Genomic DNA, 22,116 nt, shown 5'->3' on the forward strand with positions numbered 1-22,116 from the left:
GCTGTATCTGAAGAAGTGAGCTGTGGCTCACGAAAGCTCGTACCCTACCAAAAAAATATTCTTGTTAGTCTTTAAGGTGCTACTGGACTCTTGCTCTTTTCTTCTACTGCAGGCAGACTAACACGGCGACCCACTGTGAATTGTAGTGTTGTTGTTTTCTTGTTTTAGCGCTTGCTGCTTTTTAAACGAACGTTGTGCGACACATTGAAGGGGTTTTATTTTTTTTAGAGCGGGAAGGCAAAATGCAGGTTATAAAAACGTCGAATTAATAAACAAAAGAACACGAATGGCTGCGTTTGTTGACGGAGATCCCACACACACACTTTCCCTCACTTGTTGTTTCCTTCAGGCGGTGTTACTAGTCTGTGGGTTTGTTTGTTTTTTAACTCATTTTCGTTTTTCCGATTTTAAAAGCTGTTAACCTGAAGGGCGGGAGAGATATTTCTTAAAAAAAAAACAACCGGGAAAGGCAACCCACTCCCACTACTTCCCCGAGTGCACACTGAGGCACCAGAGGCAGGGCTCGCGTTATCCTGAAACCACGTGACGGGGGCTGACCCTTCGCGTTACCCCCCCCCCTGCACGTGATGGTGGTTTTCCCTTGCCTTTGGGGGCTTCAGGCTCGCAGGGCCGCCGTCCATCCTCTGCACCCGGCCGACGGGCGGATGTGACGTCCTGGGCCGCTGGGTTGCTGCGCAGTTCTCCGGAGAACAGCGAACGAGAGAGAGAGAGAGAGAGAGAGACTGGAAGGAGCCGCCGGGAGGGACTAGTCGTGATCGCAGCCGCCGCGGCAGCCGCTCCAGGCTCGGCCCCCTCCCGCCTCAGCCCCCGAGAGCGAGAGCGCCACAGCCGAGCCGGCGCCGCCGCTGCGACAAACCGCCGCAGTCTGGTAAGCGCAGGAGCGGAGCGCCGCCGCCGCCGCCGCGGCTCCTCCCCTGCACCGCTGCCCCCTTCCTCGGGGGGGGGGGCGCCAGTCGTTCTCCCTCCCGCCGCCCCCAACCTGGGGCCTACCGCGAGTCGCACCCCGGCGGGGTTCGCCGCTCTGTGCTCGGTGTCCCCCCCCCCGGTCCTGGTCGCAGCCCCTGCGCAAGGCCGCGGCTGGGGATGCGAGGCCCTGCGGTGATGCGAAGGCGCACACGCCGCCCTGAGGCGAGCGGCCGCGCTCCGTTCCTTTTCGCCGCTTGCCAGGCGATGCTTGGCGGGCGCGCGTAGCCGCTCTGGGCGCGGGGGGAGCTCTTTCTCCGGGCTTCTCGGGCCTGGGGGTCGGTTCGGCAGAGGGGCCCGCTGTGCCAGGGGGAGAGGGGCTTAGGCGGTGCGGCGGCGGCTCGCCCTCCGGGCCGCGCTGACAAAGAGCAAAACGAGCAAGCGGGCTTAAACCGAGCCTGCCGCGCAGGGAGGAAAATTGCACCCGTGGTGGTTTTCGGGAATGAGTTCGTTCAAAATACGGGGGGGAGGCTGGTTGGGGTTTGCATCCGTTAAGCCTGCGGTCCGTTTCTTTCCTGGGGGTGGAATCGGTGATATTTCCAAGGATACGTGTGCGCTGTTGGGCTACGTTGCTGTAAATCTGGGCACGCAGGTTTTGAATGAAAATTGCTGATCTGTTACCTTGTCAACCAAAAAGGGCTAAAATCCAGTTGTGCATCACTGAAACATATTCATGGTGTACAGGGCTATGCGAGGCTTACTACTTGGTTACAAAGATAGGTTTATCGTTAGCATTCTGAGCATGATGAGAAGTTGGTTCTTGTAGGTTATCCGGGCTGTGTAACCGTGGTCTTGGAATTTTCTTTCCTGACGTTTCGCCAGCAACTGTGGCAGGCATCTTCAGAGTAGTAACACTGAAGGACAGTGTCTCTCAGTGTCAAGATGCCTGCCACAGTTGCTGGCGAAATGTCAGGAAAGAAAATTCCAAGACCACGGTTACACAGCCCGGATAACCTACAAGAACCAATGAACTCTGACCGTGAAAGCCTTCGACAATATCATGATGAGAAGAGTTGGTTTTTTATACCCCAGTTTTCTCTACCTTTAAGGAGTCTCAAACGAGCTTACAATCATCTTCCTCTCCCCACAACAGACACCTTGTGAGGTAGGTGTGGCTGGGAGAGTTCAGAGAGAACTGTGATTAGCCCAACCAAGGTCACCAGCAGGCTTCATGTGTAGGAGTGGGGAAACCAACCAGATTAGTGTCCACTGCTCCTAACCACTACACCAATCTGGCTCTCGTATGAATGCACCACACCAAGATTATAGAACAGTCTGTCAAGAATATATATTCTAAGTGTTCTCAACAACCATACAGAAATACTAAAGGTACATTAGATATGATTCAAAATGTTTGAGCTTAGTTTTGCCATCAAGATACCATGTGTTTGTTGTGTCATCAAGTTGTTTCCAACTCACGGCGACCCTATGAATCACTGTCCTCCAAAATGTTGGTAAAAGTCTTGCTCACGTCTTGCAAACAGGGCCGTGGCTTCCTTTATGGAGTAATTCATCTCATCTTGGGTCTTCCCTGCTGCTTTCAACTTTTCCTAGCATTATTGTCTTTTCCAGAAAGTCTTGACTTCTCATAATATTGGCGGTCTTTATTCAGGCTTTGTTTTGTACCTAAGCAGTTTTCTAGAAACACATTTGGGTTTTTCTGGTAATGAAAGATCTGGAGCTGTACTTATAAATGGAAATAGTGTGAGAAAAGTTCAGCATTTATTGAGAATTCAAATTATGAGCCCAGTTTCTAGTAGTTAAAACTACCTGCCAGTGTTAGAAATCCAATTATAAAATGTTCCTTTGGTATGATTATCTGGCTTTTCTCTGTAGTCCTCTTGACAGAAACCTGAGATTTTATAAGACGTTAGGCTGGCTTGCAACTGATTGGTTGCAGAGTACCAGACCAGTGTGAGAAGAGGCTCTATAGTGAAGCTTAATAGCCAAGAATCGGCTTGCATTGTCTGGCCTAAATTATTACTGTGTGTGTACTATCCCAGTGTCATATCCGTAACTTAGAACAGGGCTGGAAATGTTCTGTGGTGGAGCAAGTATTGTTGTCTTAGGAACTTCTTTTACTCCCACCTTTCTTTGAAAGGGAGTAGGGTGAGAAATTGTTGTAGTCTTTTGGGTGCAAGAACATGCTTAAACAATCACAAAATTCCCTGTTTGAGGGAGTCTTTTGAGAAGACTTGCAGTACAATCCTACATGTGTCTACTTAGAAGAAAGCCCACTGTTTTAAAATGGGGCTTACTTCCAAGTAAGTGTGGATAAGCCATATCTTTTGTAATGTCATGCTATTTACGTGATATTCGAAGTGCCCTTCAATTTTGTTTGGCTCTGGCACAGCCTTGTGAAGTGGCTGCTGGGGGAGAGCAAGGAGTGCTTCCTTGCTGTTCTGTTCCCAGCTTTTCTGCTATGTGCTTCCTTGTTGGCAACTGTCTGAACATGTACATTCAATTTCAAATAGTAGAATGGCCTATTGCCCGGTACTGCAAGCCAGCAGAACAATCATTCTGATTTTCCTGATGGCTATATGTTACCTGCCCCTTGTAACTTTTCATCTTGCAAAGAGATTTACTGATACTGCAGGTTTTTTTGGTGTATAAGGAAAGCAGGATTCCCTCATACTTAAAAAAAAATAAAATCAATGTTACTGTCTGGATTACTGTTAAAATCCAGTCAAATGTATTGGCTTTTTATATTTCACAGAGACATGAGTTTAAATATGAAGTAGCATAAAGTGTTGATAGTAGTACACTTTTATATTTTAGAACACTTTTTAACTACTCAATATATAATCTTCTAGAGAGGTTGTAATTTTAAACATAAAATTTCCAGTGTATAAACCAACTTCTCAAGCAGTGTTTTGTATTAAACAAATGTATTTCACCCTTGAGGGTAGAAGGAGAGTTTGATTTTTGTATATCCTAGTTGTATCCATCAAACACCTGTAACTTTATTGTAAAACTGCAGGATAAACCGATCTGACTTTATTAAAATATTTTGGTACTGGGTTCTTCTTGAAAAGTGCTACAAGTTACATGCAGTGTTCAAGTTGTGTACTGGTAGTTTCCTAATTTTGAGTTTAATGTGTCAGACTTGGTGAGATTATCCTAGTGCCAGGTACCCCACCACGCACTTCTTATTCTCTTCAAAAGTAAGCATGTACCGCACTTGTTCTGAATTCTTCTATGTGTCACAAGGCTAATCTGAATGCTTCAAAATGTGAACATTCTGTTCTAAAAGCACCAACTGGTTCAATATTGAGAGCTGCTGAGACAAAAATACTATAAAGGGAAAAATGAAGGCACATGGGCGGAGCTGGCATTTGCAGACCTGGTAATCACTACTAGTATATTGCAGTCTTTTAATGCGGATGTGATCTTGTCATTGCTTACTCTTGAACAGTGTCATTGGTTTTCAATAAACTGCCTTTTGGTACCTTTATAGTTCAATCTCATGTAGAGTTCATTCTAAGTCTATTGGGATCAGTGAGTTTGGATTGGAGTAATTCTGAATAGGATTGTGCCATTAATCTCTGGGGTAGCAGCTAATTTAAGTGTAATAGTTTTCTGATTGTTCAAATATGGTAGTTCCATATTTTCACATGTGGCTGGATTAAATCAAGCAGATGTTAACCTTCATTCCCAAAATGAAAGTTGTAAGTAGTCATTTGAAATTGGCGGCTTGGAGCTTGTATTTATATAATTTATGATGGGTTGGTAGAAAATTTTCTGTGGAAGAAAGGGGTGATCTTTGCCAATTCCATCCTCCTACTGCATACCTCTGACTCCCTCATGATGTTTCTGGGGGTTCCTGTCCTACAGAATAAGCATTTTGGCCTGACAGGAGAGGTCAGGAATTCACACTCTGCTGATGAGAATTCCTTCAATCAGCAGGGATTTTCTGTGGGATCCAAGCCAGTAAATAATAACTTAAAGCTTTTTAAAAAGATCCAGAAAGCAAATTACTATTTAAAACCAAGAAGGGCTGTTCAGTGACTTAGGAGTGTGGATATATATCCCTGTTGTTGACTTTACACACATTCAAAGGGGCTATCCACTTACTCCTGCCTTGTAGTATAGTACAAGGAGCATGCCGTGACATTCATGGAGAGCAGTATCTGCAAAAGCTGAATATCCATGTATACCTGAAGCAAGAGAGTCTAAATATCTGTCCATGGCTAAAAAGTCTATTAACGTTCACTAGGTACAGACCCTGGAAAACGCTGGGTGTTAAGAGGACAAGTATTTTCTTCAACTGTGTTGCAATGGAGGGGCTAATGTTGTACCTTTTGTTCATTTATTGGTCACGTTTGAAGCTTGTGTATTTTACCATGAAGCTCTTGGCTGAAATCAAAGGAATTAAATGGATGGTGTGTGGGGAAATGAATGCAGAGGGATTTAGTGTAGTTGGGGAGAAAATAAACATTCCTTACTGACAAGTAGAAAGTATAAATTCATAACAAAGTTAGAATGGTATATGATAAAGAATCCCAAATGGCTAATTTTAGACACTTTGGATGTTTTTGTCTTTTAGCAAACAGTTTATTGAATTGATGTTTCATGTAGGGTGTTGAATTATCTAAAGAAATAGACACTGAGAATTTGACAGTAAGCGCTGCATAACTAAACCTGTCACTTCAGGGTTGGTCTCTGAGCTATAAAAGAGCTAAAAACTCCTGTTACAAGCTGCAATATATGCAGAAACATATTGTGCTAAATATCAGGGTAACAGTGAAGATAATCTTCCTTCAGATCTATCAACACACCAGTGACTCTTAAAAGAATCGGATCATCTGTTCCATAGGTTTGTTGTTGAGTTAATTCCCCAACCATACTCCTAAAGAATCTTCTGCATAACTACTGTAGACTTTACAGTTGGTTTGCTGTGCAGGGGCAATTTTGTATCTATCCAAAGAAGTATGGAGCATATCCTTTCCAGGGAGCTTTTTCCCTCTTAAGGGAATCTTTGTTCTCTGAAGTAAAACAAAACTATGATTATCACTTTTAGGAACTATTGTCAAAATAAGGTAGTAGGTGGTCTTCATTTGGGTCTGTGTGCATTTTCGTGCAATGGTTTAGGCCATAAGGCTGCACTGAAAAAATATTTTTAATATTAATTTCTGTGAAAAAGTATGGTAGATCAACAAGATTTCAGTGTATCATTTCAGGCTGCCATAGGAGATGTCAGAAATCATACTCTGCTGGTTGAAGTTCCTTACCTTAAGGGCAAAATGGCCTCGGATCCACCCTTCTTCTGAACAGTATCTCATATAGGACTAGCCCATATTGATCAGAGGATGCAATTAACAGTGTTAAAGCAAAGAAGAGCATTTGTTGCATGTGCAAGGAAGTGAGAATGTTGCTGATAAGAGTTGAAATTGGGGTACCTGTTTAATATTTTACTTGAACAATAGTGGATACGAACTTCATATTATTTTCCCATTTTCTTTCTTACAGTTACTGAAATCATGAATCCTGTCTATAGTCCTGGATCTTCAGGGGTTCCCTATGCAAATGCCAAAGGAATTGGTTATCCAGGTATGCAAATCACTAAACTTCTTACCTTGGTGGTGGTAAACAAACTGGATATTGAGTCAATTTTCAAGTTACAGTTTGGATGGAGTAGCAAGTTACCTTCTAGTCAGTGGATATCTGAATAGCAAACTAGTTGAGGCTTGAAGGTAGCCACATACTGCTGTTGGCTGCATGTGTAGCTCTGGAGAAACTGGTCTTGAGGGATGTTACCTCAGGTTGCATTCTTCTGGTATAAAGGGTATCCGAAACAGAAGAATTCCAGGAAGCTGGTTGTGCTTTCTTTTGTGGTTTTTCCAAAAGGGCAGGTAGATAACATGTGAAAATTGGTGGAGCTACACTGAGGCATCACGCTCCCTTGATGAGCAACTGTGCTACTTGTCTGTGATCTCAGAAGGCACAGAAAATGCCTCAGAGCTAATGTTGGTGCTTTATTTCCTGGGTCCAGAAGGCATGGAAAGGGCCACGCATACTGCATTGCTAAAGGTGGCCTTCAGCTGCTTCTGTTCTTGCAAAAGCTGCATGACATTGATTGAAATTGCTGAAGTAATTGTTTTGGCTTAAACTAATCTTTCCTGTGCAGCATCATACAAGAAATACTATTTCATGCAGCTACAGTTTGATCTTTTGCACTTTAGTGTACGTGTATAGGACTGTTGTTTTGGTGTTCAAAATAACCTCCATCAATTTTCACTCAGTTTTGTTTCAAGTAACTTGGATCAGAGGATGACTTGATAACATGGCTTAACATTATGCTTGGAGCTATAAAATGGTTCACTTGACAGGTTAATATTCAGTATCTGATCTTGCTTGTATCCTGAAATGAACTAACACTAATAGAAAATGTACTGCCATGTACTTAATGCAAGCTAAGGTTTCATCATTTTTCTTCTGGTACATGACTGTAAAGGATTGTGCTGCTCATCCTTTGTTTCTTCATGAAGAACTGTTGAATTTGCAGAAATACCCTGCTATTCTTGCCTCACTATAAGCATTAGTATTTCTTGAAAATACTTAGTATCTACAAAATGTTAATTCCTCTTTGTTTTTAAAGCCTTCTATAAACTGCTGTTAGGATCTGTCAGAAGTTAAAATAATAATTGATCCTTGTTGACTTCCTGAATTTCATTTGCTTTGTATTTCCTAGGCTTTTTGAAAATGAGTCACTAGTGTTTCCCCATTTTTCTTTTTGTCATCAAGTCACAACTGACTTATGGTGACCCTGTAGGGCAGGGGTGGGGAACCTTTTTCCTGCCAAGGGCCATTTGCACATTTATAACATCATTCAGGGGCCATACCAGGTGTAAATCTCCTGGTGGGGGTGGGGGGGGGAGAGGCTAGGGTTGCCAGGTCTCCAGCCACCACCTGGAGGTTGGCAACCCCAGGGGAGGCCACACAGAGAAGGCCTGCAGGGCGCCCCTGCTCCCCCCTCCAGGCGGGAGGGCAGCCAGCGGTGGGCCCGAGCAAACGAGGAACCAGGGGGGCGCAGACCACAGTCGATTGGCAAGGGAGGAAGGAAAACAGAAAAAGAGGAAAAGGGAAGGAGGGAGAAAGAGAGAGAAAGGGAGAAAGAAATGGAGGGGGAGAAAGAAAGAAATGGAGGGGGAGAAAGAAAGAAATGGAGGGGGAGAAAGAAAGAAATGGAGGGGGAGAAAGAAAGAAATGGAGGGGGAGAAAGAAAGAAATGGAGGGGGAGAAAGAAAGAAAAGGAGGGAGGGAAAGAAAGAAAAGGAGGGAGGGAGACAAAGAAAGAGACAGAAAAAGAGGGAGAAAGAGAGGGAGAGAAAGGAGAAAGAGTGACAGAAAAAGAGGAAGAAAAGAGAGAAAAGCCTTCCCTCACACACACACACACACGCCGGCCCCGCGCCACTGGGCCCCAGTCTCCCCACTTCCCCCACCCACACACACGGCGGCGCACAGAGCCCCACGCGACCAGACCCCAGTCTCCATGCTCTCCCCCCCACAGAGTCCACAAAAGCCCCCCGCTCAAAGCCCGATCGGCTCCCACATGCATGCTCTGCTGCCGGGAGCCGCCGGCCTCTTTCCCCGCCTTCCTCTTGCTGCTCAACAGCCGACAGGCAGCGAGAGGGGCTTACAATGTGCCGCGGCATTCCTGCACGCAGCGTCTGTAGGGGGCAGCCTTGGGGGAAGCATCCCTCCCCTCTCCTCTCGCTGACCAACAGCCGACAGTTGGTGAGAGGAGGTCCAAAGGGTGCCGCAGCGCCCCTGTAAGCCGCAGCCCCAGGAACACCCTCGGGGAGGGCCGCCCTGTGCCCCGCCTCCGCAGCAGGGCCCCAGAGCTCCTGAGGGCCACAAAAAATGTCCTCGGGGCCCGCATACGGCCCCCGGGCCTGAGGTTCCCCATCCCTGCTGTAGGGTTTTCAAGGCAAGGGATATTCAGAGGTGGTTTGCCATTTCCTGCCTCCGCATCATGCCCCTGGTATTCCCTGGAGGTCTCCCATCCAAATACCTGCCAGGGTTGAGACTAAAAGTATGTGACTGGCCCAAGCAAGTTTCCATGGCAGAGTGCGGATCTGAACCTGAGTTCTGACACTTTAACCACTACGCCACGCTGGCTCTCATCCCCACTTACAGCGCATTCCTGAAAGGGGGGTATATCTATGGCAACTGGGAATGGTGCAGCCGCACTGCCTCCACAGAGGCTTTCCGGCTTCCGAAAATAAAATGAAAGGACTTTAAAATACAAAAGAAGGAAAATGCCCCCATAGAAAACAACGGGCTTCCACTTCTGGGATTTAGTTGCCAGTGCAGCTCTGGCAGCGGCATGGCTTCCCAGCACCAGGATAAATGGACAGTTATGCTGGCATGGGGTCATGGCAGCTCCTGTGCTGAAGGCAGCCCCCCCTTTAGGATTGCACGGTTAGTAGGAAGCTATTAACACTACTGTCTGAAGAAGTGAGCTGTGACTCATGAAAGCTCTTACCCTGTCAGAAATTTTGTTAGTTTTTAAGGTGCTACTGGACTCTTGCTCTTTTCTAACACTAATGTGTAATCTTAAAAATTATGCCAATGGATATGGTCCCATTGACTATAATATAAAACTAAAGAGTTTGTTAAACAATATGCAGTGCAGTCCTATACATGCTTACTCAACATCAAGTCTAAAAATCTGTGTAACACTGGGCTTTCTTTTAAGTAAGTGCAGATAAATGTTCTACCTTAGAGTTGTTAGCATCTTAGAGTATTTGGAATGCATTGATTTCAGCCTTGAAACAGGATGTTTAAGCATGGAGACTAGTGCAGTGGTTAAAATAGTGGCTGTATGTTTGTAGTTCAAATATCATCTTGGCCATAAATTGACTTGACAAGTTCAGACTATGTCTCAGACCCTTCCTACTGTAAGGGACAGGGCAAATAAGTCCACAAAGGTCACCAGCTAACAGCTGGTTACTAGATTACCAGTGTACAAATTGATATTCGATACGTTGCTTAAAAAATTAATACATGTTTTCTGTAAAGCTTCCACACTTAGTCTCATGGAAGAAATTCTTGCTCACTTCTGGTGACCAGAAAAGTGCTATTTAACATGTCTTTATTAATAGTGGCCTACTTTTCAGACTGTTGGACAGATTGAGAGTTTGTGTTGAACACTTTTTCTTGAACGCTTAAGGAAAGCATTAGATAAATAAGTTTTTATGATAGTCCAGCTTCTCATATCACTGTGCATTCTTGGTGTGTCATATTGTGGAGATGTAGTCCTTAATCTTTATACTTGCACACTTCACAAGTTAAAATAAAGTTCTGTGTGGAATTATCAGTATGAGTAAGCAAGTCCACATTTGTGGAATTAACAGCAAACTGCTTGGCAAGAACATTTCCCCCCAAAGAGTCTTGAGTGGCTTTTCATGTTGCAAGCTGAAAATAGGTGCACCTGTTAACCACGTGTTAATTTAGCAGGCAGCCACTACTGGCCACGGCTTCTGGACATATCCACTTCAAATGCGACTGTGTGCTTTACTTGTGCACATGGCCTAATCTTATTCAACACCATGTGAACAACCCTTAGGATGTTCTTCAAATGGCAATTCTGTTGCACAATAAAACAGGGTTTATTTCTGAATATTTTTGGTTAAAGCAGTTTGACTGTGCAGTACCCCTCCATCATAAAAAAATGCATGAAGCAGCTTGCCAAACCAGTTCTATAATTACTGCATAGATATCTAAAATTTGCCCCAATCACTTTGAGATCTGTGCTTTCTGTGCAACCTGGAATATTTTTTAAATAGCTTGTATGTATACTAACTGTGTGGGCTGAATCCAGGTTTCTGCTGATGGAACGTGAAGGAGTGGTCCCTTAATAAGACGGTGCTGGGGATCACGGGATCTGTGTGCACAAAAACTGTGTGGCCTGGGAGCTTTAGTAGGGAGGAATTGGTGACATTTATGGGGGGGAAATAATTGGATCCAACCCTGTATTTCTGTGTTTACATTTTATCTTAAAAATTAATTGATACCATTTAAACCTCAACCTGGGAGAGTATAAATTAATCCAATAAATATTGTGTTATTCCATTAGATTCTCTGGAATTAGTATAGATGTTTTGTGTAATTTCTGCTATACAAGCTGTCAGCCAAACAGCTTCACATATAGTTTTGGTAAGAAATGTTTTGAGAGGAAATGGGTTATCAACTGTTTTGACTTCTTTTGCTGCCATTAGCATCTCTTGGCATCAAGAGTGTGCTAGGCAATATACACAGTAATGGAATATTACCTGCTCAGAAGGCGGAAGACTGAATCCCATGACCTGCATTTACATGCTGAGATGTTTCTCTTTAAATTGCAAGTGGGGAGCTTGCAGGGACTCATGGATGAAAGAAAATGCCATTTCCCCCCTGCTCTGTCCCCTAACCGTCATGTTGCACCCTTTCCTCAGCCCCAAGCCACCCTGCTGGTCAGCTCATAGGGGCCACCAGCTTGGGGCTTGATCCACACTTATGGGGCAGGTAAAGATTTAGGAAGACAATGATAAAGTTGTTTTAATAAGTGTTTGTCTTGTTTAGAAAAATACTGTTTTGGTAGCACTGTCGGTAATAAAGTAACTTTTGACTGCTTCCTCTCAGCTGGATTCCCAATGGGCTATGCAGCTGCTGCTCCTGCCTATTCTCCTAATATGTACCCTGCAGCAAATCCTACATTCCAAACAGGTATGTATGCAGAAGCATTGTAAGAAGCTAAGGATACAGAGTGTACTGGGACAAAAGATATGAGAAATTATATATAGTGCATACAAATATGTATTCTATGCTTGGAAAATAATGATTGACATCAACTTTCTTCCACTGTCAATCCAGAGAGATGATTTGAAAACCCACCACCACCCCATATAAAAGCTTATGTAGACCATGCCCTGTGTGTATTTGATCAGTATCATGTGCGGTGTAAGAATTGGTTAATTAAAAAACCCATGGGCTAGGGTTGTTCCATTTTCTTTCCCACGCAAGCTGCCAGCATCCTGCCAGTAAAACTTGGTTGATGAGGCTTGAAGACATGTAGTTAAACTCCTTTCTGATTCCGGGCTGACTTAGCTTGAAATCTGTGGCTTTCTTATCAGCCTGTCGTTCATTGCTCACTGGTTTTGCTGCTCATGGGGCTATACAAAATTGTCTTCCTTAGATATTATTATTTGCTTTTTCATATCCTGACTGTTGTGAAGATGTTGCATTGAGTAAGTCTGTCATGAGATTCCCTATGGTACACATAGGAGAACTGTGTAATAAATACCTTGTAGACCATAAAGGACACATGGCTAAATTTGAAGGCAAGTGACTGTCAGTACAAAAAGATTAAATGTGGCTGTTTTATCCTTGTTTCAGGTTATACGCCAGGCACACCATATAAAGTCTCCTGTTCACCCACCAGTGGTGCAGTGCCTCCCTATTCTTCATCACCCAGTCCCTACCAAACTGCAGTGTATCCGGTTCGAAGTGCCTATCCACAGCAGAATCCATATGCACAGGTAAAAAGCATAAATGAGAGAGTTTTCATTTGTTCTGTAACCAATGGGAGGGTACAGTATTCTTCTTCATGAGTGCTTTGTGAATGTATAGCCAGTAGTTGACTCATTACATGTGAATAGTGTATTTTTCCTCTTGTTCCTTGTGTTTTGTTTTAGAAAGCACATCTGTGGGCTATCTGAGTTTGGGGTCATCATCATTCTTGGAAAAATATAATTCTGTTGTATCTCTCCTACATTTCCCATGACCATATCACTGTAAATATTTCAGAGAGAAGGTAGATAACTTATCATTCTCCATGAAATTTAGTTTTCTGCGTGCAGGGCAGTTTTGCTTGGGGGGCATACAATCACCTATAGCCAGAAGTAGTGCTGGTCTATTCCCATTTGGAGTGGGGGTATCCTGCAGTGATGGAATGTACATAAGATAGTTGTGGCAAAGTCAACCCTTTCTACAAACTAATGGGATAGGAACACCAAAGGCGTGTGTTAGTATAAGTAGCTGAAATACACATTCTTCCCCTGTTTATCCCTTCCTCTTACTCTCTTTCCACTACTTTTCCTTCTCTTTGTCTCCTTCAGGTTTTAGATTGTAAGCTCTTTAGGGCAGTAGCTGTTGTGTTTACTCTTAAGGGCCATAGCACAGTATAAATGGTCAAATAAATTCTGACTCAGTCGTTCATGCCTGGGGACTGAAAGCACACTTAGTCTTGAACATAGCATGATAATCAAGTTGCTTTTCTTTTTTAAAGATTAAGTATCCCTCTCAAGACAAAGTGCAAAGGGTGGGGTGGATTCCTGATCAGCTCTGGTTGCTAGGGGGAATTTTATATCTACCCCATTTCCAAAAGGAATGCCATGTTCTGCCTCTGATTTCATGTTTGTGTAATTGATGGCATTTTGAGGGAGCTGTTACATGTATGCATGTTCATCAGTGTGAAGAAGTTTTTTTTTTCCCCAACAGCAAGGCACTTACTATACACAGCCTTTGTATGCAGCACCACCCCACGTAATTCATCACACTACAGTTGTGCAGCCCAATGGAATGCCAGCAACTATGTATCCAGCACCAATTCCACCCCCTAGAGGAAATGGTGTCACTATGGGAATGGTGGCTGGGACCACAATGGCAATGTCAGCAGGTACAGCCATCTTTTTGTTGTTCTCTCACTGGGCATTCTGGAAATGCAGCTCATTTTTTGGCATTAAAGATTATTAATCTCTATTAATGTGGTCAGCTAGATGTCACATAAATTTTCAAGCATATTCAAGTGTATACTGTCTCGGAGCATGAATACTGCATTTTTTATTTACATAGTTTATAGCCACTCATATTAATCCTCTGTGTATTATCTTATATTTTTAAATGCTGTTTACTCTACCAGCCGGCAATCTTATCTGTGATGCCGAGTTTCATAAAACTGCTAACTCATTGTTAACCACTTTTTTGTGTGAAACCTGCCCATCTACTTCAGTCAGCCTTTGACACAGCACTTGAGACCGTGAATTGTAGGCCTGTTGAGTAATCTTATTTTAATACTATTCATTTGGTGTTTGAAATATATTTAGACAATCAGGAAAATATTTTCTGGTTGGAGATTTGCCCTTGTATAAGCCTCTGCAACAAAACTTGCCTGTTGTGGAGGGGTGGAGCGTGGTTTTAAGAGCAAAAGGAACATTTAGCTGATCTAGTATCAAACCCCCCTCCTTCCCATGGCTTACCTCCATTTGTTCTGTTCCCCATTGCTGCTTTTCTCCCTCTTAAGATCAAGATACGCCCCTATGTAATTATGGTAGACCCAAATTTAAAAGAGGGGTCTGCTGCTATCACATTGAGTTAAGCCCTGTATTCCCTGTCTGTGGTATAGAAATAGCATGACCTTGTGTTACAGGGTTGTAAAGAATCCTGATACATGTGAAATGCTAGGCTTTATCTGAGTGTTCTGGGGAAGTGGGAGTCCTTTGTGCAAAAAAAACAACAACATAGTTACGTAAAGCTCATTATTTTCATTGGTGTGCTGCTAGCTGTTTGCTATTGATAGTGTCTTTTAAATGCACTGGGTAGGAAGGCACAGTGAATCCAATTCTCTGTGCAAAAATGTTTTGGAGACCCTGGGTAGTAGCAAAAAATATCAACTGGCAAGCCATGTTCCTAACAATATATCTTGTCAACTTGGCTGCTTTTCATTTATGGATACTTGTTGTAATATTTAATTCAATACTGAAATATTTTTCTATCTTCAGGTACCTTGTTGACAACACATTCCCCAACTCCTGTAGCCCCACACCCTGTTACGATGCCTACTTATCGGGCCCCAGGAACTCCAACTTATAGCTATGTGCCCCCACAGTGGTGATTACCAAGCAGTGTAAGTAATTGGCACAGCTTGTTTTATTGTGTTGGCCTGTTTGTAAGTGGGCAAGTAATTGTAGCAGATTCCTCATGAGAGAATTGGCATAAGACATGACTGACTTCTTGCGGGGGGTGGGGAGTAGTTGTCAGGACTCATGCTGGAATTTGCCATCTTTAAGTGACATATATGTCCTTGTTTTCCAGGACGTTGCTTTTGTTGGAAAAATGCTCTCCAACAACTGTTACTGATATATGGTGGACATTCTTACATATGATGATAGTTTTGATTCTGTTTAAAATAATTGGGTGAGGACCCTAGGGTCTGAGGTCCCCCCCCCCCAGAAATAGTTTTACATGGGCTCCTACAGGATGCAGAATTGCTCTGTCTTACAAGGAGGTGCTCACTATGTCCTCTGCCCAACAAGCCAGCAACACTCCCAGCCAGCTAGTTTAACTAGCTATGAAAGCATGGGCTCAGCAGTTTTCATTTCTCTACTCCCAGTCTGTGTCCTCAAGCTCATTCATCAAAAATTAAAGGACATGAGTTTTCTTGCATTCTTAAAAAAAGACAGTAGATACATATGAGCAGTTGTAAAATAACTATATTTTAAGTAACTGTGATATTGGAGAAATATTTAAGAGTGGTCCAGAATCTTTTTTATTATTGAATGGTTCATCCATGTGCACAATTTCATCACATTAAAATTTCCATTCAAGTGAGTCACAGGTATATCTGGGCCTTCTAGTACAGCTTGGGTGGGTGCATTTCCAAAGTGAACCACATACAGTGCATTCAGTGAGGCAGAAGAACGGCTGTGCTGGCTCTAGAACACAAATGACGTTGACTCCTTTGCTTGGTAAGCCTGTGTAACGTCGCTGGTCTTGGGACTGAGGCTGCTAGTAATGTGCTGCATCTGAAATGGATCTGTATTGGCAACTCTTGTGGCAGTAAACCGGACTGAGAGGCTACTTAGGCTTTTTCTCGCCCTCCTTTGAATGCAGGTTTGAAGATGGGAGATATGCAATCAAGTAACTGAGGTTTAAAGTTGGTGCTGAAGCCCTCATGCCTCCAACCAGGACTTCTTTCTTCTGATGCTTGCAACCCTTTGCTAAACACTAATTCCAGATCACTGAAGGTTTCCCAGTGCTGCATATCTTACATCTTGGAACTCCAGCAGTTAGTCTTAAAGCAAATCCTGTTTTGTGGACTGTCTTGCAATTTTTTAGCTAATTATAATGATTAAAGGGAGTATAAATTTATTGATCATATCTAGTTGAATGCATGTTTAAGAAACACACAAAGCTTGCTCAATCTACCTGCTGTGACTGATGCAAAAACCGTCATATGCAAAATCCAAAGGAGCCGAGAAGTATTTTACAATTTGTTTTACTAATGCACTGTTGTAATGTATGCAGGGTCTTAAAAAGGTAGACTTGTGAAAGTGATTCTTTTTTCATAGAAAAACCATACTATACATTAGGAAGTGCTTTAACCTTTTAAGGTTGATGAAGGCACCAGTTGAAGGGGGCACCCTAAAAGTGATATTTTCCTTTCCTAATTCAGTGACTAGAAAAGGAGTTTGTAGTTTGTAGAAATCTTACAGAGGATCTGTTTACCATGCTTACCTATTCCATTTCCATTTTTTTTCATTCAGTGTTACATGGACATTCTTAGGGATAAGAATTAAATTGTACAAGAAATGTTGTAAGGTCATCAGTGAACAAAAGCAGCTTGTTGCTGTCTGAATCATCAAGGCATACTTTATTAGATTATTAGGTGGGAAATCATCTACATAATGGTTTACCTCCTAGAAAAATCACTGATTCAGATTATTGATGTTATGTCCCGAAGACTTCCATACTGCCAGTAGAATCAGATTCCATCTGGCTTCAAAATTTCCCCCCAAGAGAATGTACTAGTCCTTATCAGCTGAAAATGTTGTAATTTAGGCCAGTTTGCTTTTGTAAAATGTATTAATGCCAGAATATTTCAGTCAGTAGGAGGGAATTCAGCTATGTGTTCTGAAGTAAGCTTCCATGTTTAATATTTAAAGGGGAACAAACAATTTTAAACAGCTTTTTTTAATTGGCTTGGTTTCCTTGCAGCATGGATTATGAACAAAGTGTAGCCAAAGGGGTTGTCTGGATGCAAGAGAAATTTCCCCAGAAATTTGATACTAAATTAGAAAATGTATATCAAGTATAGAGGTATTCATTGGTGACAGTATTTTTTGGTGTAAAACTTCGCATAACTTCTTTTTTGCCTCCTAAAATTGCGTTTGGAAAATTGAATTAAGGAAGCAGATGCAGTATTTCATTGCAGAGAACCGCTTCTGAACTCTGCTACAGCTTGAGTTTTTACAGAAGTACCTCAGTCAATGCTCTGGGGATATAGGGCTAGTCTTGGAACCTGTTTGTGTACCAAAATCATTATGATTCTGTATGTGTGTTGTAGGTTTTTTTAAGTTTCATTGCTAAATGCAATCAAGGGCTTTCTTTAAATTGGCATCATTTAGGAATACAGTAATAGGACATGATTTTCCCAATAATTTTTGCCTACAGTAAATTTGTTCAGTAAATGGTTATAAATGCCATTCCCTTTTAAGGTTAATAATTTCTGCATAGTATTTTGATAGTACATTCACAAGGCTTTTTAAATTGTGAAATGTGAGTATCTCCTTTTCTTTATTTTGGGAAGATATATTGGGGGTGATTAGGCTTTTAATCAGATTTCGTAGCTACTCCTGTGTAGTGCGCATGCTGATTTTAATGCTGCTCTCCCAACCTTTTCTGGGGTAGGAGGCTTTTGCACCTCACACCCCAGTAGAGGTCAGAGCCTTGATGGCTTAATTTTTTTTTGTAATCATTCTTCATATTTTTTTAACTTTAGGTTTTATAGCTTATTTTCTATGGACACCCCCCCAGATCCAAAAGCCTTTAGCACAACAAAACAAAGTTACTTTAAATCTTAATCTTGAGCGCTTGTTGCCATTTAGAGCCTTCTGTACAGAAGACGGAAGAGCTTCTTTGCCCTACCATTTGAGTCTGTACTGCTTAGGATGAGTCTGCTTAGCTATTCTGTTTGAGAAATCAGTTCGCAAAGTGCTCCACAGACTAGTAGTGATCATTTGATATGGACAGGAGTCCGGTTTAGCAATTTTCGAGTTAAAAAACCCTCCAACTCTTGCCATATAGAATAATTGGGAGTTTTGGAACAAGGCTATACTGGGGGAGTGAAATGAAAACCAATGAAAGCCTCACCTCTTTCAGCCCCTCAGCTTAAATACCCTGAACTCCTGCTCATTCAGCACTTTGCGAATGGTGAGGACAAAATTATAATTTATTTTTCTCCTATTTCACGTTTCTAAATGCTTCCTCTTGCTCTCTGGACACCATAGTAGTTGCAGCCTTTAGGTGATCTCACGTGAGCACTTTCTTCTAAGTTGTGTTATGGAATTCATCTGCAAGGAAGGAATAGTACTGGTTGCAAAAGATATACTGCACCTTCCAGAAATTCTAATCTGTGGGTGGGAGGGAGAGGAGAGGGCATTTTACTGGAGGTGGCTCTGTGCTTCCAGTAGTAGACTCACTAGGGAAGTAACCAAAAGCACAGTGATGAGGGGTGTATATAGCTTGGTATATTGTTGCAAATAATAAAAAGCATGAATATAAAACTGAAAGTTTGTACTTCAAGTGGGGTGACAGGCAGCAGGGGATGTTGTCGATCTGCTGCTGCTGCTTGTTCCATTCCCTGTTTAGAGTTCCTGTGGGGAGGATGTGTATGCGTGGGCGTGTGTGTGGGTGTTGTAAAACCTCAGATTCATAGGATGTAGCTGTGTTGGAACTCCCCAAAAATTTCAAGGGGGAACCTAAGGCAGTAGAGACAAGGCTCAAATCAAGCTGCTGTCAAGTGAATGCAGCCAATATCCTTATCAACTTAGAACTGAATTAAAAAATCAGCAATAACAGAGAAAGCAAAAATTCTGGGCTTCACTTCAAACATTATGTATTTAAACAACATTGAAGGTATTAGTTTAGGAGAAGGTCATAAAATAGGTAACCCCCAGTGTAGTCTTATACTGAATTCTAGTCTAAACCCATTGAAATAAATGCGCTTAGATTGGAGTAATTCTGTATAGGATTGGACTAAGAGTAACATAAGTGTGTCTCTGGAAAAAAATGCATTATGTGGAACTACTGTTTGCCCAAGAAACTAGTAGATGTAGTCAGCAGGTGTTAGCACTAACCAAATAAGAGGAAGCTAATAAAGCCTCTATTAATCCTGGCTATAAGTGTTTAACTAAAAACTGATGTTGAGGATACACAGAAATCTAAGAAGTACTCTGAGAAGCTTATAAAGTAAGCATAAAAGGTGTGTTTGGTGTTGTGATCGTGATAATGGGGGTGGGGTTGGGAAGGAAAGGGATTCACAATGGCTGAATTCCTTAAACCGAAAAGCCACTTAGAATTCTAATCTCTCTGACTAAAACTCATGGTACAGCATTGCATTGAAACATTTCGTTGTCAGTTGGCTTCTCCAACCTGTCTTAATTTCTGTGGTGAAATTAGAATTGGCAAGGCAAATCATTTACTTGGTTTCTTTAACAAGAACTTCCCCCTGCTTGAGCACTATATTGTAAAGCAGCTTTAACTTTGCCCTGGTTAAAATGCAGGAATCTTAGAGGGGTTCTCTTGTTATAAAAAGAACAGAATATTTGTGAAATCTGCTTAGATGGAAACATCAAATTGACATTTTTAGACAAATATCCAGTATTTAGTGGCTGCTCTGAAAATAAAAAAGCATTGGTTAAAAATAAAAGCTTTAATGTTCCTGCTGGTCACTCATGTCACTATATGAACTCCCCAGTAGATGTGAGGATTAGCACAACCTTTTTCACTGGGTAACCCTGCTAGGAAACAACAAGGGATGTGAACCTGTCCAAGTAGTAAACAAATGCCTTTTCTGTCTTTGCATGTTGGACACGGCACCCACAAATCCAGAGCTTTGTGTGAGTATTGATGCACACATGGAGCTTCTCTGAAAAACGCTGCCTTTTCCAGTTGAGTTCAGTGAAGGGAAAGATTTTGTGTTGCCAGTTGCTTTCAATAAGTGAAGCTTTTCCCTGCCCACCCCGATTGAGCTCCATGTGAGCAATGAAACATCTATGAAGAATCCTTGTGGTCAGGGTGCACAGAGAAAGGTTAAGGTTATAACAAAGTTAGAAGCCTATTTTGCTTTAGTATCTCACATTTGGGGTTTTAAGCTTTGTCTTTTTCAGGCTATTTGCAAGGGTTTCGCAGCGAATAATAGGAAGTTAAGGTGGGAGAGACAGGAACATCCGACCCTTTCTAATGTGATAGGAAAAAATTGAGCATCAGTGTCAGAAGCCAACTTAACATATCAAAGTATTCTGAACAGATTAACCTCTAATTATCCAGCATCAGTGTCTGTGTGACTTGTTTCCAATCTGGTGTGACTTTTTGAGCACTTAGCAAGCAAACTGGGGAAGCTTCATTTAGCTTGCTGCTGTACAGACTTGTTTTTAGTAGAACGGATTTGTTAGTGGGATTTTATTGTAGTGCTATTATTGGCTGCCCTTGTGGGGTGAAAGGGGGGGAGTGCATGCAACAGAGGTTCAAGAGGCCCCAGTAATAGTGTTTGTTATAAAATAGGCACAGGTTTCCTTTTTTGATAACTTTTTTTAAGAAGAAAAAACTGTCTTAACAGTTGTATTGGTACTTTTTTCCAAGTTTAGGTCAATGTTGTCTTCCAGAACAAGTTTAAAGCATCACATCCGCATTGAACTATTGCATCAACACTTAGGAGTGGCAATTCCATTCTGAGCCAATTGTGTAAAATTCATTTTTATTTTTATGCAATCCAATGAGTAGATGAGCTCAGAGTTAAATTCTTAAAAGCACGTTTATGTAACAGGAATTGTTATGTATTAATACTTCAGTTTTCAATAAAGATTGACTGTGTTGCTTAATGTGGTTTTCTTATTTATCTGCCACAGCCCCCCCCCCAACACATACTTTCATACTCTGTACAAGCTGATCAGTGCAGACGGCCAGCAGTTAACATGTTTTTATTTTAAAAGTTTGAGTAATATGCAGATTTAGCCTGCACCACAGTGCAATCCTAAGCAGAGCTACACCCTTCGCTTAGAAAGTTGTAGCTCTGCTTAGGATTGTCCTGGTCATGTCCTGCCACCTAGTATGTTGTGGCTTGCTGTCCCTACAGATCAACACTACCTCAAAACCATTGCTAGTTTATTCAGAAGGAAACCACCGTGGCTTGTTGGTTATCCAGCACAGTTAACCTACTTCTGCTGACCAGATCAAACGTTCTGTATATTGTACTGATGCATTGTTCCAGAGAAAAGCACTGCACAGAAGCGTCAGCAAAGGTAGTGCTCTTCTGTAGAGGTTGGATTTCTTTCATGTACAAGCTTAAAATACAATACATCTTTCCTTATTCCGTTAAATTTTTGGATGGCAGCAAAACGGTTATGGGCAAGCACAGCTGAGGTACAATGGACTGAGTTGCTCAAATCAGGTTCCCTGTCAATGGGATAAGATATTTAAAGTAGCGGTCAAATGAAGACTCAGATCTATGTAGTAGCCCTGTTTCAAAGGCTGCTACCAGAGGTGTGCTAGTTTGCTCCATTGGCTTGTATGGGAGGCAAAGCCTTGCTTACTACCAAATAGGAAAGTGGTTCCTCTGCCTGGGTTGGATTCTACTGTGGTGTGTGCTGTTTCAAGGGAACAAGCATTTGTCTGAAGTATTAAGTCCCTTCATAAGTGATTTGAAAATGGGCTGGCTCCCTCCACCCTTTCCTCATCTCAATCTAAGGATACATAGTGGCCTTTTTAATCTACTCGGAGCCAGGTGCATGGGTGTGCACATGTGCTTTCTTTCTCACAACCCTTTCACAACAGCCCTATGAGGTAGGTTAGTCTGAAATAGTGACTGGCCCTGAGCTTAATGGCAAAGTGGGGATATGAACCCCAGGTTCCCCAGTAAGAATCTGGTATTCCAACACTAGGTCCCCATCAGTATTCCAAACTAGTGTGTTTCAAACAATGTATTTGTGGTAATGTGAGGGGCTGCTGCATTCTTTCATATCAAGGCTTGTCATCAAGGATTCTTGCAGAATAGTATATATAATGTTCAATGCACAGTAGATCAGTATAATGATGTGGGCTAATATGCTTCATTGCCCTTGCCACTTTTTAACAGACTGTGTCCTCTTAAAT

General features: G+C 42.2%; 1 protein-coding gene across 2 annotated transcripts; it reads left to right on the top strand.

The window, feature by feature from the left end:
* Positions 1–785: 785 nt before the first annotated feature.
* On the top strand, positions 786–16,556 carry FAM168B (family with sequence similarity 168 member B). 2 transcript variants are annotated; one of them, XM_056849490.1, is made up of 7 exons: positions 786–889; positions 6,454–6,534; positions 11,611–11,694; positions 12,364–12,506; positions 13,468–13,645; positions 14,748–14,872; positions 15,859–16,556. In XM_056849490.1, exons 2-6 carry the CDS (start codon positions 6,465–6,467, stop codon positions 14,858–14,860), a joined length of 588 nt encoding a protein of 195 aa, XP_056705468.1. In that variant the 5' UTR covers positions 786–889; positions 6,454–6,464; the 3' UTR covers positions 14,861–14,872; positions 15,859–16,556. The 2 variants fall into 2 exon arrangements, with proteins under 2 accessions (XP_056705468.1, XP_056705469.1); XM_056849491.1 differs by having other exon boundaries at positions 13,471–13,645.
* Positions 16,557–22,116: the final 5,560 nt, after the last annotated feature.

The sequence above is a fragment of the Euleptes europaea genome, chromosome 5 (assembly GCF_029931775.1).
Source record: "Euleptes europaea isolate rEulEur1 chromosome 5, rEulEur1.hap1, whole genome shotgun sequence".
NCBI lineage: Eukaryota > Metazoa > Chordata > Lepidosauria > Squamata > Sphaerodactylidae > Euleptes > Euleptes europaea.